The sequence below is a fragment of the Carex rostrata genome, chromosome 13 (assembly GCF_964058835.1).
Source record: "Carex rostrata chromosome 13, lpCarRost1.2, whole genome shotgun sequence".
NCBI classification, from domain to species: Eukaryota; Viridiplantae; Streptophyta; class Magnoliopsida; order Poales; family Cyperaceae; genus Carex; species Carex rostrata.
In genome coordinates this window covers 3,722,438-3,738,621 of record NC_135930.1, presented here as the reverse complement: position 1 = coordinate 3,738,621, position 16,184 = coordinate 3,722,438, and the positions used below count along the sequence as shown (strand labels likewise).

General features: G+C 33.4%; 2 protein-coding genes across 2 annotated transcripts; both read left to right on the top strand.

Moving 5' to 3' along the window:
- The first annotated feature begins 868 nt into the window (after positions 1–868).
- On the top strand, positions 869–6,070 carry LOC144564304 (putrescine hydroxycinnamoyltransferase 1-like). Its single transcript, XM_078313903.1, has 2 exons — positions 869–1,341; positions 5,026–6,070. Exons 1-2 carry the CDS (start codon positions 937–939, stop codon positions 5,914–5,916), a joined length of 1,296 nt encoding a protein of 431 aa, XP_078170029.1. The 5' UTR covers positions 869–936; the 3' UTR covers positions 5,917–6,070.
- A 3,496-nt stretch (positions 6,071–9,566) lies between these two features.
- Positions 9,567–15,768, top strand: LOC144564498 (glucose-1-phosphate adenylyltransferase large subunit 1, chloroplastic/amyloplastic-like). The gene is made up of 15 exons (XM_078314095.1): positions 9,567–9,764; positions 10,617–10,718; positions 10,808–10,981; positions 11,316–11,408; positions 11,674–11,757; positions 11,847–11,902; positions 12,001–12,094; positions 12,991–13,103; positions 13,476–13,548; positions 13,689–13,769; positions 14,133–14,219; positions 14,470–14,574; positions 14,895–15,001; positions 15,354–15,414; positions 15,667–15,768. Exons 1-15 carry the CDS (start codon positions 9,567–9,569, stop codon positions 15,766–15,768), a joined length of 1,530 nt encoding a protein of 509 aa, XP_078170221.1.
- Positions 15,769–16,184: the final 416 nt, after the last annotated feature.

Below are 16,184 nucleotides of genomic sequence, written 5' to 3'. Positions count from 1 at the left end.
TTACTATCCGTTAACGCATCAATCAAATTTTCTCAATCAAAAATAGTATCATTAACGTCTTGGCTTGAGAAAATTTTCACCATACGCACTTGCTATAATGCAAAACTCATCTTTTCATCATACTTCTCAATATCATATTTCACTGACATATTCATTCAAATTTTCAAACATCTGATTTATCAATTCTCCCAATTAACAAATACACCAAGTAACAAATTATGAAAATTATAATTTAATATAAATTAGAATTACAAAATCAAATCACTACGCCTCTGACCAAAATGCACAAAAAAAATTCCCTGGTCTTTGCGCGGTCCAAGAGAAAAAATCAGAAGCAGCTGGTGCGTACTGGAGTTAAAACCAAAAATCTGTTGGTTCTTGTGCGGCTCATAGGAAGAATAAAATCCCACACCAAAAGCGATTATTGCGGCACACAACTTCGGCGACATGGTTCATCAACACGCGATGCGAAAGGATATGACTGGAAAGCGAAAATGAAACTCTAGCGGGAGAAAAATCCTACAATAGCAGCGGACTAGCTGTGAATCTGCCGATTGAACTGTCGGCAGTAATAGTGACTGTGATACCAACTTGTTAGAGTTTTTAGGATTTGAGGAGAAAAGGAGAGCAAGAGACAAAAAGAAAACTCAAAGTGATTTTAATTCTGTATTACAAAGAGTCATTAAACCACGTATTAAAAATACAAAACTCAATGGACTCAAATAGACTTTTTGGATTAAAACATAACAACTTTTTCAGCTTAAACTCTTTATCTCTACTACTACCACTCCTAGTGCGAACTCTTCCCCAAGTACCTATAAATAAAAACCTCCTTTTGTCCTCCTAACAATATATTGTCAAGAAGCTGCGTACCTTCATTTTTTAATTAGCAGTATCCATTCGTACCAAGTAAAATAACAATATTATAAGCCAAAAATGGTGGGAAAAACACAATCCACTATAGTAACCCCATTAGATGAAACCCCAAAGCACAAAATCTACCTTTCCAACCTCGAACTAGCCCCATCACGCAAATACACTCCAACAATCTACGTGTACCCCTCGACCAGCATACCAGATTTCTTTCCCATCAAGGCATTCAAAGCTGGTCTGGCCAAGGCACTGGTGGTTTTCTACCCGTTGGCCGGTCGGCTGAGCCGGAACCCGGAGACCGGCAGAATAGAGATCGACTGCACGGGACAAGGTGTGAATTTTATGACAGCGGATTCAGATGCAACACTTGATGATTTCAAGGATTTCACACCGTCAACAGAGATGAGGAAGAAGCTTGTGCCGGTGATCGACTCTGCTGAGCCCCCTTGTGCCATAATGGCTGTCCAGGTTTGTTTTTAATACTTGTTCATACTTTTTTTAAATTATTTTTGCCTTTTTTTAACGACAGTGTTATATACATTCATGTGCAAGAGTAATTAGCATTTAGCAATGCTACCATTTAAAATGTATATAAAAGGAATTTCACTACCCAAACAATCAGTTGGTTCGTTCTCAAGGATAACAGGGGAACAAATAAGAGAAAAAAAAAAAAAGTTGGTAAAAAATTCAGGCTAGTTACGCTGGGTTGTGCCTTTATGTTTTTCCAACTTAACAAATATTACAAATAACATTGATTGTCCATCTCAACGCTTATAAATGGGATGCAATCAAAGAAAGTAAATTTCTTAATAACCTATAGAAATGTCTAACTTAAGATTATCAACCATTCACATAGAAGTTTTTCTTAATCAGAATATATAGTGAGTTTTTGGCTAAACTAAAAGGATGACCATGATGTGAACAAGCTCGAGGTTAAGGCACTTTGTTCTCTAACGGAGAAGATATAGCAATTTTTACACTACATTTCTTGAACAAGACGGGTACATGCAGAGAGTTCCCAAAGGCCCACCCTCTAATTTCCAGAAAAGCAGTTAAGTGATTCTAGAACAATTTGAACAAATTGGTTTCTCGGCTATTCCAGCAATATATATTTTAAATTAATTTCAATCTCGGCTAACATTTAGCTGTTTGAATCTACTCGAGTACAGATGTCAATAGCCACTCAAGTAGTAAAAACATTTTGAACTAATAGCTCACCGTTATGACGCCTCTCCCTCAATATATATAACAGCAATTTTAATTAGACATATTAATTAATGACAACATATTCGTACGAATGTCCTAAAGAAAGTTATGCAACATAAAAGCACAGGCTGAGGGAGTAAGAGCTAATGGGATCAATTGATCCTCATTTTTTTAATTTTTTTTTATATTTATACACAATTTTCTATATAATCTAAAGTAAAATACTATGAATACTATAAATTGACTTCCATTTGCATTATAAAAATTTTATTTGATTGACTCTCATTCACGATTGATCCCCATAGTTAGAAAGTCTGATTCCGCTCCTGCATAAAAGTAATATACTTTTACAAAGTAAATAGGGTAAATTTCGCTGGAGGTCACTAAACTTTGTTATTTGTCACGAATTGGTCACTCAACTTTGATTTGTCCCTTTTGAGTCACTCAACTTTGTTATTTGTTCCAATCAAGTCACTCAACGTTTTCCATCCAAATTTTTAACGGAATATGCTAATTCCGTTAGTTTTTTGGATGGAATATGTTAATTCCGTTAAAATTTTGGATGGAATGGGTATATTCCGTTAATTTTTTGGACGGAATAGGAATATTCCGTTAAAAATTTGGATGGAAAACGTTGAGTGACTTGATTGGGACAAATAACAAAGTTGAGTGACTCAAAAAGGACAAATCAAAGTTGAGTGACCAATTCGTGACAAATAACAAAGTTTAGTGACCTCCAGCGAAATTTACCCAAGTAAATATCATGCCATGAAATACATAGCCATTTAAACGGCAGCACAAGAAAGCAGAATAGAAATAAAGCACACCATACAATGATACAAATAATACAGACTCACAAAAGAAGCGGATTTAGCAAGAGTAAATGATGTAGGAAATAAATCTGCTACGATCCTAAAAGGGATTGTAGGGTCCTACGATTTCAAATTCAACCTTTTATTTGCTTTGAGATTCGTGCATAAAAAATAACTTTTATAGAGATTTGTAATACTAAAAAATAAAGGTTGGATTTGGAATCCTAGGACCCTACAATCCCTTAGGATCGTAGCAGATTTATTTCCAAATGATGTATGCATCCTAAACCTAAAATAAGCGAGAGTCAACATACTACCACATCACATCGTAGATTAACAAAACATTACATATATATATATATATATATATATAGAGTTAGGCTGGGGTGCTATGGATAGCATAGTTGCCTCTATGCTACGGCTCAATATTTGAGTTTTCAAAATCCAAACGGTCGATCCGAACCGTTCATCTTATTCTCTATATTAATATCTGCTTGGAGACCAAATTTTACATTTTTCTGAATTTTTTACTATTTATTAAGTATTTTACAAAATTGTTGATCCAACGGTGGCTGCACAAAACAGTAAAACCGTTGGATTAGCGATTTTCAAAGTGGCTTAATAAATAGTAAAAAAATTCAGAAAATTATAAAATTTGGTCTCCAAGCAGATATTAATATGGAGAATAAGATGAACGGTTCGGATCGACCGTTTGAATTTTGGAAACTCGAATATTGAGCCGTAGCATAGAGGCCACTATGCTATCCATAGCACCCCAGCCTAACTCATATATATATATAGGAGGGATCGGATGACACTCTTTTTTGGTGACATTAGATGACACTGTGCATTTTCAAAGTCCAAACAGTCGATCCAAACCGTTGAACTTGATGGATATGTTAAAATGTGCTTGCAGATCAAATTTTACATTTTTTTGAATTTTTTTTACTATTTATTAAGATGGGTACAAAAATTCAATAGTCTGAATATAGCGATTTTGTTAAATAGTAAAAAAATTCAAAAAAATGTAAAATTTGATCTGCAAACACATTTTAACATATCCATTATGTTGAACGGTTTGGATCGACTGTTTGGACTTTGAAAATTTTAAAAATGCACGATGTTATTCGATGTCACCAAAAAAGGGTGTCATCCGATCCCTCCTCATATATATATATATATATACTTAATAAATAGCAAAAAAATCCAAAAAATGTAAAATTTGGTCTCCAAGCACATTTCAATATGGATTAAACATCTAACGGTTCGGATCGGTCATTTGAACTTTCAAAATAAAAATACGGCGTGAAGTAGAAATGTGTTTTACTTTGCAATAACTCACCGTAGCCCACCTCTCTCTCTCTCTCTCTATATATATATATATATATATATATATATCTCTATATATATATATATATATATATATATATATATATACTAGCTAGCTAGTATTGATGCATGCAACTTTTGAAGTGCATGCAACTTTTGAAGATAATTACCAATCACAACCCAAGTTGATATCAATTTTCAGTAAGATGACATCACAGCTTCTCATCATATGATCAAAACCTCTTTTCAAATTTGGTCAAAAAAAGACTCAGGTCCTTCCACTTTGTCAATCCGTTAATTAAAGTATCTCAATTCTGGCTTGCTCTAAGTATTGAAAGGGTTGTTGAATAAGTTGAGCATCACCATTTTTGTGCTCAATGATCAAAAGTTGCATGCTTGGGTACACAAGATGGTTGGTCACTTTAAGCACCATGGCAAAACTAATTAAAAAGAGCTTAATTTGTTCCTTTAAACACAATTGTTTTGCAAAATTAATTAACAAGTGCTAAAAGATGGTTTCTCCAATAAATTAGGATATATAAGCCGGTAATATTATAAAACATAAAAATGTTCCATTAAACAAAACTAACTAACAAATTGTAGACAAACTCCATGATAATTGCAAATTTTGTTCTAATTAATTATTTTGGAAGAGTCATGAAGGCGTCCCCCTACATTGTTTTGTTACAAAAAAAAAAAGAATTTAATTAATATTCAAAAATATATATACAGATTTATGCAATATTTGTTAGGTAATATATAAATTTAACTCACTAATCTATTTTTTTCTTCTATTGACGAGCAGATGACTCGCCTCAGGTGCGGCGGCATAGTTCTTGGCTTTGCAATCCACCATTACGCCATAGATGGCCGCAGCGCCTCCCTTTTCATTAAGACATTATCTTCCTTAACCCGTGGTGATTCAGGCACCATACCTGCTCCCTTTTTCGATCACACCATCCTGCGGGCCCGCTCCCCTCCTTCTGTCTCCTTTGACCACTCTGACTACTCCCCGAATGTTTACCAATCCAAAGGTCTGTCAAACGCCTCCTCTCAGGGCATATGTTCCAATTTCAAACTCACCAAAGATCAAATCCACTCCTTGAAAATCGTCGCAGGTGGAGAGAGGGTGTCTACTTTCCGTGCAGTAGTTTCGCTCTTGTGGAAATGCACCTGCATTGCACGTGGACTGGCCTCTGATGTAGAGACCCAACTCATTCTGCCTGTTGACCTACGTGACCGCTTCAAGCCACCACTCCCTGCAAATTACTTTGGTAACCCGACGCTCCGTGCAGTGGCTGTAACTAAAGTTGGGGACCTTGTGTCAAACACGCTTGAATTCGGTGCAAATTTAATACAAAAGACGGTAGACAGTATTACTGATGATTTTGGACGATCACTTATCGACCACTTAGAGTTGACAGATTTAGAGGCTTTGTGCAAGATGAGAGGTGCAATGAGTAACACAAGCTTGATGGCAATAAGTTGGCTAAGCTTTCCCGTGTATGATGCAGATTTCGGCTGGGGCCAACCGATGGTAATGGCACGTGCAGAACTGTACGGAAGTGGGTATGTTTATCTATCTAGAGTTCCGGCGATGGATGGCGGGATATCGGTGGTAGTCGGACTAGAGCCAGATAGCATGCAATGCTTCAAGAAAATATTGTACGAGGAGATTGAGGCTCTTGAGGCATGATACAATATTCACACGACTTAGGTTGGGCTGGAAACTGTGTACTATATAGGGCTTTTTTGGGCCTTCCACATATGGAGTTTTTTTGTTTTTTTTATTGTTTTATGCTCTCTTTGAAAATAATGTGAATTTTTTATTTTAATTATTTATTATTTTTTAAACATCGGGAACATTCCTTCAAGTGATCAGATTAATCAAACCATTTAGATAATACGCCTTTCTTTCAACAAATAATCATTCATCTCAAATTTAGTATATCAGTGGAAAGATGGGCTTTAGTTTATTATGTCTGTTCCAAGGAGATTTAAGCGAAGCACTAAATTAGGCCCAACATATGACTTGCAGCCACCAATTTACTCATTCCTAGTTTCCAGCTTAATCATGAAGCTTGGAAGAAAGATTTTTTTTTTTATTGAAATTAATTTAAAATAATATAAGATACTAGAATGATTCCATGTGAATTTAGATGACAGAACCCCAAAAAAAAAAAAAAAAAAATTCAGCTTCAAACTATGGATCCGAAAATAAATTAGTAATTGATCCAATCTGGCGTGCCATAGTATGTTGGCGGATTTAGTTTACTGTGGCCACTAGTTCTTACCATCACATCTGAAAAACTTAAATTTCAATGTTGAGTTGCTTGTTAGATAAAATCCCGAAACATCATAAACTATTGTGTGAACGGAGGTTTGGTGTGGCGGCTCAAAAATAATAAAAATCCGGCTCCATTCTTTGGAGCCGAATATATTTTATGGTTCCGCCTATTCATCAAAATATTTGGGCAATCATTTTAATACACTACATTATTTTGTATTAATTTTTATAATTAAAAAAATTCTCCATATTGCATCTCCATCCCAAAATGTGCAATCAATGAGAGAATGGATAAAAAAAAAACAACTTCATCTTCAGATTGCATCATTTATTATCATTAACAGAAAATTTGAGAATTATATATGTCTTCTATAGAATAAAGTAGGGCTGCTAATAAGTCGAGCCGGTTCGCGAATCAATGAGTTGAGCGGCTCAATATTTCATAACGAATCGGATTCGAAACTGAAAAAAGCTCGAACTCGACTCGGCTCGGCTCATGTAAACACTTGGTTCGATTCAACTCGGCTCGCGAGCTCGTGAACCGGCTCATATTTTTACTTGAGCCTTGAGCCGTGAGCCGGTATACTATTGAATTATTCATGATAACTATGTAAAAAAGAGAACGAAGATTGCTCAGTATACTATTGGATTCATTGGTTTCTTTTTATTTATTTTTTCTTTCCTCTTGTTAATTTTTTATGTTTCTTTCTTCAACCCTATAATTAAGCTTAGACCACGGGCTTCAGTATGAAGGCTGAAATTAGAATCTTCTAGTTCTTTGCTTACTTACTGCTACCTAGTGGGGTCCTAGATATCACGACTAGCGTATCAACCCTTCCCTGGGACGTAGTGCCGCTTGTCGTGTTTTATATTATAAATTTGAAATTTTATTACAATATTAGATGGTTTTCTAAAAGAAAGAAATTTAAAATTTGCATTTAATACATTTTCTTTTAACATCAATTTTATATTTAATGTGAATTTAGTACAAATTTTGGATTGTTTAAAGAGATTACAATAAAAAAAAATTGTCCAATATTTTATTGAATTGCATATGTATTTGGAAAATGATCTACCTTAATTATTGGATTCATATATATAAATCATGTATGTTTGTATTTTATTATCTTAGAATTCGTTATAACAATACAATACGATTCGGCTCGTGACCCAGTTCATGTAAAAAAAAAAAAAATCGAATTTCAAAGTTTTTCAAATTTCAATTTTTTTCCAAATTTAAAAAAATTTCAAATTTCAATTTTTTTTCAAATTTCCAATTTGGAAACACTTTGAAATTTGAAAAAATTTTGAAATATGAAATTTTTTTGAAATTTGAAATTTGGAAAAAAAATTGAAATTTGAAAAACTTTGAAATTTGAAAAAACTTTGAAATTTGAAATTCCAAATTTGTAATATAAAACACGTTATGCTGTAGCATCCCAACCCAATTTGAAACGGAGAAAATTAACAAGAGGAAAGATAAAAAACTTCTTGATATTAAAAAATAAAAAGGAACCAATGAATCCAATAGTAAATAGTATATTGAGCAATCTTCTTTCACATGATGAATAATTGTTACATAGTTATGAATAATCCAATAGTATACCAACTCACGGCTCAAGTAAAAATATGAGCCGGCTCATGAGCCGAGTCGAGCCAATTGTTTACATGAGTCGAGCCGAGTCAAACTTTTTTCTTTCAAAAGTGAGCCGAGTTAGAGCCGAATCATTTTGCTTCTCTCATTGAGCCGAGTCGAGTTTGAGCCGAACCTTAATCATTAGCAGCCCTAGAATAAAGTGCCATTGAACAGATTAAACAGCAAAAAATCAGAGAATAAATAAAAAATCTTAATATATATAACAATACGAGAGATTTTTTGCCGAAATTTTTATTAATAACATATACAATAATCAAATTAAACATATTAACATGGATTTAATATTTTTTTAAAAGGAACATTTCTCATGGATTATCTAACGGAATTGAGTTGGCCCAATTCCGCTGGATAATTAAGTGGAATTGGATTCAACTTGTGCAATATTCAATTCATTCGTAACTTTGTAAATTCTGCTGAATTATCTAGCGGAATTTTTTCAATTCAATTCCGCTGGATTATCTAGGGGAAATGTTAATTTTGGAAAATTGATTAAAATCATATTAATTTGTTTAATTTGATTATTTTATTTGTTATTAATAAAAATTTAGGGATTTTTTTTGTTGGAGTTGTCAGAACAATGAGGAGAATAAAGGGCTTAGAGTTGTCTTATATAAGAGGTAGAAGAGAGAATAGATCGAGTTGGCGCAGGAGATGTGGCAAATTAAGAAATTTAACCAGAAAAATAAACTTTTGCATTTTAATCCATCTGAAAAATTAAGAAATTATGGAAATTTACAAACATACCTAAAATATTATGTTAGCATTCAGACCAGCTCTTCTAAATTTCAATCCCTACATACCCATATGTAAAAGAAGCATCGGGTGCTAACTGAGCTGCATAGATCGAACAAGAAGCACAGAGAAGATATTGAAGCAAAGGCAATAGGATTAGAAGAGAAAATTGTGAAACAAAACCCCTTAAATTCTCTAATAAAATATAAAACCTTGATGGCAAATTGGCAACCCTTAATACTAATACTATAACGTTTTTCCTTATTTTTAAATGTTAATTGTATTTTACATTTCTCTGGTCATCTATTTTAACAGTATCTTGTATAATCGTAATTGGACCTATAAAACATATATATGCATACCTTTTTTTTCCTCCACATTTTCATACACCAGTCAACACATGCACCACCTTAGACTTGTAGGAAAGCCACAGCAAATCATGCCAAAAGAAACACCTAATTAGTGCCCCGTGGCAATACTAGCACGTCGAATATCATGCCTTCCTCCATAAGTTAAAGCAAGCTGTGGTCATTATATGAAGTCTCAAGGGTAACTTCATCTTCCATACAAACTCTTCTTCTCTCACTGTTTTTCCTTCTTTCTCTCCCTAACCCACAAACACACTCTTTGCTCTCTGCATCTGCACCGCACTAATTCCAACAGAGAAGATATGGCTTTTTGGAGGAACAACTCAATGATGCCACTATTGGCAGGGCAGCGGCTGGTAGATATCACACATACAGAAAGTGCTCATATGCGAAGGCACGCAGATTTGCAGCGTACCAGAGTGGTGATGGCTCCAAAAAATAGAAAGAGTTGTTCCATTAAAATGTCAGTCTCCAACGACGAAGTAAATATAAACGTCAAGGTATGATATTACTAAATGCTTAATTTTGAAGTTAACAATAAAAAAAAGGTTTAGTTCCAAATTTCCTTCAACAAATTGTTTCTAAAGTTATCAAGAAATTGTTCTTGTTTGTTGAAATAAGATTGGATCAAGATTAAGATGATCCTGGCTATTGGCAAACCATTTAGGTTTCTCTCATAGAAGGAACCTCTATTGTTTTCCCTTTTTTTATGATATTTCCAACTTTTTTTCTGTTACCACTGCTTTGTGTGTTTATGGTTTTCTAGTTGTCATGACATTTATGCTAGATTTTATTTGCTTAACAAATGAAAAAGATGAATTTTTGATAGAAAGAAACAAAAATGAAGGATGAGTTCGAAACGGCCGGAGTGCGTTAATTAGGAGTGCTTTCGTTATAAAAGTGCTTTGAGATGTTTCAGTTAGAAAGAATAGAGTGTGTGAATTATGTAATGTGCAATTGGAATTTAGAAACTGAACATCTTACTATTTTAGGGTTTTGAACCTGTCTCTAAAAAAAGTGACACCAAAACAACAAATCAAAATAGTGATCACTATTGTTTATGATTTCCTGTTTTCAATATAACAAGATGAAATAGTGACCACTGTTGCTTAACTCTTTTTATGGGAACTTTTCATATGATACAATGAGTTTCATAAAAAATTGCACATATATAGAACAATTTAACTTAGCACAATGCGCCTAAGTTGTTCATTGTGGTAATACTTCTAATAATCACCAAACGAGGAAGGGTGACAAAAAGAAAATTCTTCTTCAAATCACATCATATACTTACCTTTGTAACGATGAATATTCTTTGCAAATACCTGGTTGGTTCTTGCTTTTTTACTTAGTGTGAAGATATGAGGAACCCACAAAATGTAGTAACAGTTATTCTAGGTGGTGGAGCTGGGACCCGTCTTTTTCCCCTTACACAAACAAGGGCAAAACCCGCTGTAAGTTTTCTTAGATTGATATAAAGTACTATACATACAACAAACTACCCAACAATCTTTTTTTATTCATATTATTTCTTATGAGACAGGTGCCAATAGGTGGCGCGTACCGACTCATTGACGTGGCCATGAGTAACTGTTTCTACAGTGGGCTGAACAAAGTCTATGTTCTAACCCAGTTCAACTCTACCTCGTTGAATCGACATGTTACACACACCTACAAGATACGCAACAATGTGGCTTTTGGAGACGGCTTTGTGGAGGTGTTGATGCATTTCATATTTTCAATTTTTTTTATCTGTCACATGGGTTAATTTGGATTTAATACTCCAAGGTTTAAGGTTTAGGTATTGTACTGCCATAGAATCTACTCTGTGATCCTGGTACCATTTTGTCCACTCTGCATCTAGCCAAAATTTTATCTGAATAATAGTTCTTACTGCTCCATGACAATTAATAGGAACCTGAACAATACTGAAGCTGCACCCAAAATATATATTGAAGTCCAATCAAAGCCTGAACAACCTGTCTATTTAATTCCCATGTCTAATACAAAATAATGTTTCATTTATTCAATAATATAATGATATTTTGCAGGTTCTAGCAGCCACCCAAACCCCCGGAGTGAATGGAATGAACTGGTTTCAAGGCACGGCTGATGCTGTTCGCCAGTTTGCTTGGCTCTTTGAGGTGCTAAATTATGCTTTTAGGTCTTCATTTACATGAATTTCATGTAATTTTGGATTTACACAATTGAGGATTGCAACAAAGTTTGCTAATTTTGTACCATTGGCATTGGTTGCTCCAATTTGTTAATCATTTAGTCCTGGTTGAACCTCAATTTGAACCAAGATCCTTATAATCCATGTTTAATTGATATTTTAGAAGTATGAAGAAAATTATTTTAAAAATAAATTTGTGACAGAACAACATTGTTAATTTTGTGGTTTCTTAGGATACAAAATCCAATGAAATAGAGGATGTATTGATCTTTTCCGGAGATCATCTTTATCGAATGGATTACATGGACTTTATTCAGGTATGTTAAAACTTACAAATTAATGTTTTTGTCATTAGCATTTTAATGAACTAATCATCATTCCGAATTTTGCTTCGCTTCGCATGCAGAGTCACAGACAAAGTGGTGCAGATGTCACAATCTCTTGTTTACCTATGGACGGCAGGTAACTTGAGACAAATGAATTGCAATAGTTATGTTGTTGAAGTGCATCCATGGTCATTGTTAATTAACTTGTAGGTAATTTTTTTTTTTTCTTGACAGTCGTGCATCGGATTTTGGATTGATTAATATAGATGACACTGGAAGAATCATTTCCTTCAGCGAGAAGCCCAAGGGAGATGACTTAAAGGCTATGGTAATACAATGTGTTCAATATCTTATCTAAGTTATATTCTAGATTAATCAAGTAATTTGTTCAACCCATGTGACATTAGGAATGTCGCGGTTTGGCCATGTTTAGACTGAAATTAAATAGTTGTGAGTAGCTGGTATGTATCAGTGTTCAGATAAGGATTATAGCGTATAGGAGTGGCTTTAGAGGAAGCTATCTTATATAAGTATTTGTTTAGAGTAGAACTAGGGTGTTCTTAAGTTCACCAAGCTCTTTGGTTAAGTCAAGTTTGAAATCCATCAAATCGGTTTCAAATGACAAATCCAAACAGTTGAAATCTGCCTAACTTACGAGAAAATTTGTCTACATGTAAAAATTTTAAACATTCAAATTAATTTAGTTTAAAGTCAAGTGGTCAAAATTAGAAGATTAATAAATTAATTTTAATGCATTCATTTTTTGAACGTATTTTAACCAAGACTCTATGCAAAATTAAATTCAAAATTAATTTCTTTTTACATGTAGACGTATCACTCGTAAAGTAAATGGAATTCAACAGTTCAGATTTATCGTTTAAAGCTGATTCAATGAGTTTTAGACTTGAGTTTACTAAGGGACTTGGTGAACTTAAGAACACCCTAGTTCTACTCAGTTGTTTATGCTAGATATTGTTAAAATAATTATCTTAATTATAAACCATAGATCAATCCAGCAGTCCCGAAATATGCCAGAAGCTTTTGATACATTATATGAAGTCATAAAAAGCACCAATTTCGATATCAATGTATTGTACTAGGATACCCAAATGCAAACTGTGGCTTCATAGTTCATATATTAAACAATCTGCAAATTGTCCACTTCTATTTTCTGTTTTATCGTTCTCTAATATATTATATGTTTACTTTGGTTCTGTCTCTAAGGAGGTCGATACTAGTGTTTTGGGCCTTTCAAGAGAGGAAGCGCTTAATAAACCATACATTGCTTCGATGGGTATATATGTGTTCCGGAAAGATGTCTTGTTGAAACTTCTGAGGTATGTCCTTCTTAATCTTCATTTGCCTCATTTTCTTTGTCAAGGATTGGTAGTTTGGTACATAGGGATTTAATTACCAGATTACCACCCGAATTTGTTAGTGTTAGTAGCTACTTGCTAGTTTTCCTAGTGGTCATTGGAACTCAAATAATGCCCTGGCCATACTAAACATAAACCTTTTGTAAAAATTAATCAATCATTTATTGTCTTTTATCAATATATAACCAGTTATCTTTGTACCAATCATGTCCAGAACACCAAAAGGCTCAAAGAATTAGGTAGAGTTGATAATTAAACTTAAGAGAATAAAATAAATTTGTCTGATTATTAAACCTATTCTCAAATGATATGTTTATTAATATGATATGTAAGGAGGCGGTTTCCTAGTGCAAACGATTTTGGTTCGGAGATAAAATCTGCATCAACAAAGGAATTCCTTGTCAAGGTCCATTCCATCTTAAATACCTAATCATTAGAATGTTGTGCTAAAGTTTCTATTAGATTCAAATAAAAACATAAAATCAGTTTCAAACAGAGAATATTTTTTATTTCAAATTATATTTTTCTAACACCATCTACAAACAGGCATTCCTTTTTAACGATTACTGGGAAGACATTGGTACAATTAGATCCTTCTTTGAGGCCAATTTGGCCCTTACGGATGATGTATGTGTTCTCTACTTTTTATTTAATTTTTTTAAAGCAATCTGTTGAAGCTAATTGATTTAGACTAAATAACATTCTAGCTACAGGTTAGCAGGTCTAGAAACACACAATTGGGAATGGTAGGTATGGTATAAACCTGAGTTGCTATCATTGTTTATTCATGTATTTCTTGGTATAAATTATACCATAATTAGGTCCTGCTTTGACTCACCAATCAAGATAACCAAAATATCTGACTAATTAACCTTGTCCTTCTAATATCTCTTTTTAATGGTCAGGCCAGTAGGTGCTGGAGGTAGCAACATGTACTTTACATTCAACATCTGATATATTATTATTTGATTTCAATTATTCAAATTTTAGCAACCGAGATTCAACTTCTACGATGAGGACAAGCCAATGTATAAATCCAGGAGAAACTTACCACCATCCATGATCAACAGCAGCAAGGTAGCATCCAATCTTTAGTAAAGTTACTTTGGTATTTATTTAGCCTTAGATAAAGTTCATTTTCGAGATCTAGAAAATGCTATGATTAAAACGTACAAGTATTTTGCAGCATTATGTCATTCACAGAAGAATAAGCAGTTAGGAGCCCAACCAAACTTGAAAACAAACACTGACACCTGCATTAATTCTGCAAAATGCACGTCCAAGCTATTGATAATATACTTTTCATGATTTATTTTTAATATTGAAGGTGACGGACTCAATAATTTCTCATGGATGTATACTGGACAATTGCTCGATAGTGCATAGTGTCATTGGTGTTCAGTCTCGCATAAGTGCCAATGTCAGAATGAAAGTAAGCCCTTAATTTGACAATCATATTTTGAGTTGTAATCTTCCCTCGAACCCAGTAGTAATATGATCGACCCTGTCATTTTAGAAATATACAGACCCTCTATACCAGACCAGTTTAAAAATAAATTCTATATTTAATTAGGAATTGAAGAAAATAATATTCATAGTGGTTTGATACTGCCAGGCCTGGAGACCGTATAATAGCTTTAGATTGTGTATTCTGTAGCCTTTTGTATAAGTACGAGGAAAATCTAACCATACGTAGACGCACCAAAAGATCAATTTCATACTAATATATTAAGCTTCATACAATCGATGCAGGACACAGTAATGTTTGGTGCTGATTTATACGAAACAGATGATGAGAGAGCAAGTTTGGTGCGAGAAGGAAAAGTTCCGGTGGGAATAGGTGAAAACTCAGTTATCAGGTTAGAGATTTTAATTTAAATGATTAAATCAAAGTAAGTGCTTATTGAATATTGATATACCTCAATGAAAAGGATAAAAAAAAAAAAAAAAAAAAAAAAGATGAGGAGAACTTATAAATCCCAAACTAAAAAATACATTTCTAGAGACGAAATATACGTAAATGATGAAATGTGGATTACACATTTCTAGAGAAGAAATACAGTACAAGTGCCTTTTTAATCTTTCTTTCAAATATATTACATATTTAGGCCCTTTAGTTTATCTGTTTTAACAATTTCATAATTTTAGATTGATATGATTTATCTACATCTTTATCTACCATTTAATAGTTCTTATCTTTTTCTATTCCAGCAATTGTATTATTGATAAAAATGCAAGAATTGGACGAAACGTTAAAATCACCAATTCCGAGGTACAAATCAATTATTTAATTCAATTTCTTATTTCCGATAACACTTCTCTAGGATGCATATATGTGGCCTTTCTTATAAGTAGGAGAAAAAGATGATCATTTTTGTTACAACATTGTATAACCTTTTTTTTCTATGCTGCCAGTGGGGCATATTCAAACAAAAACAGAATTGTGCCAGTCATCATTTGGTACAAGAAAAAAAGTATATTTCAAGATATTAAATCTACAAATTTATTTTCAATTATTTTTCAGGGCATCCAGGAAGCAAATAGAAAATCTGATGGATTTTACATCAGAGATGGTCTAATAATTATCCCGAAGAGATCGACAATTGTTGATGGGATAATTATATAACTACAATTTCCTCTCTTCCGGACGACGCAACGACCAGTGAAAAATGTTGAGAAATTATAACTAGATTGTAAATAAAATGATTGTGAATATAAACGAAATTAATTATGTAGTATTTTTTTTACTGAAAAAGAGTACAAATTAATGCGTTATATATACAAGGCTTTTTTTTTAACTCTCTAGATCTCTCTCTTTGAAAAACATTGTTGTAATTTTTTTTTTTTTTTTTTTTTTTTGTCTTTTCCCTCTAATCATCTCCTCAAGTCTCCAACCCAAGAAAAGAAAACCACTGCTCATCAAACTCCAGTGGCACATTACCTAATGAAAAAGTTTATGACAGACACATGAGTTACAATTGTTTTCATTGTCTATTAATATAATTGAATGAAGAGGACAGATTCTTATATAGCAATGTATAA

Excerpts from the sequence above, each read along its gene's own strand:
- LOC144564498 (XM_078314095.1), top strand. The coding sequence starts at position 9,567 with ATGGCTTTTTGGAGGAACAACTCAATGATGCCACTATTGGCAGGGCAG. Across the intron at positions 11,758-11,846 it reads ATTACATGGACTTTATTCAG|AGTCACAGACAAAGTGGTGC; the intron begins GTATGTTAAAAC and ends CTTCGCATGCAG. Across the intron at positions 13,104-13,475 it reads GTCTTGTTGAAACTTCTGAG|GAGGCGGTTTCCTAGTGCAA; the intron begins GTATGTCCTTCT and ends ATGATATGTAAG.
- LOC144564304 (XM_078313903.1), top strand. The coding sequence starts at position 937 with ATGGTGGGAAAAACACAATCCACTATAGTAACCCCATTAGATGAAACC. Across the intron at positions 1,342-5,025 it reads GTGCCATAATGGCTGTCCAG|ATGACTCGCCTCAGGTGCGG; the intron begins GTTTGTTTTTAA and ends ATTGACGAGCAG.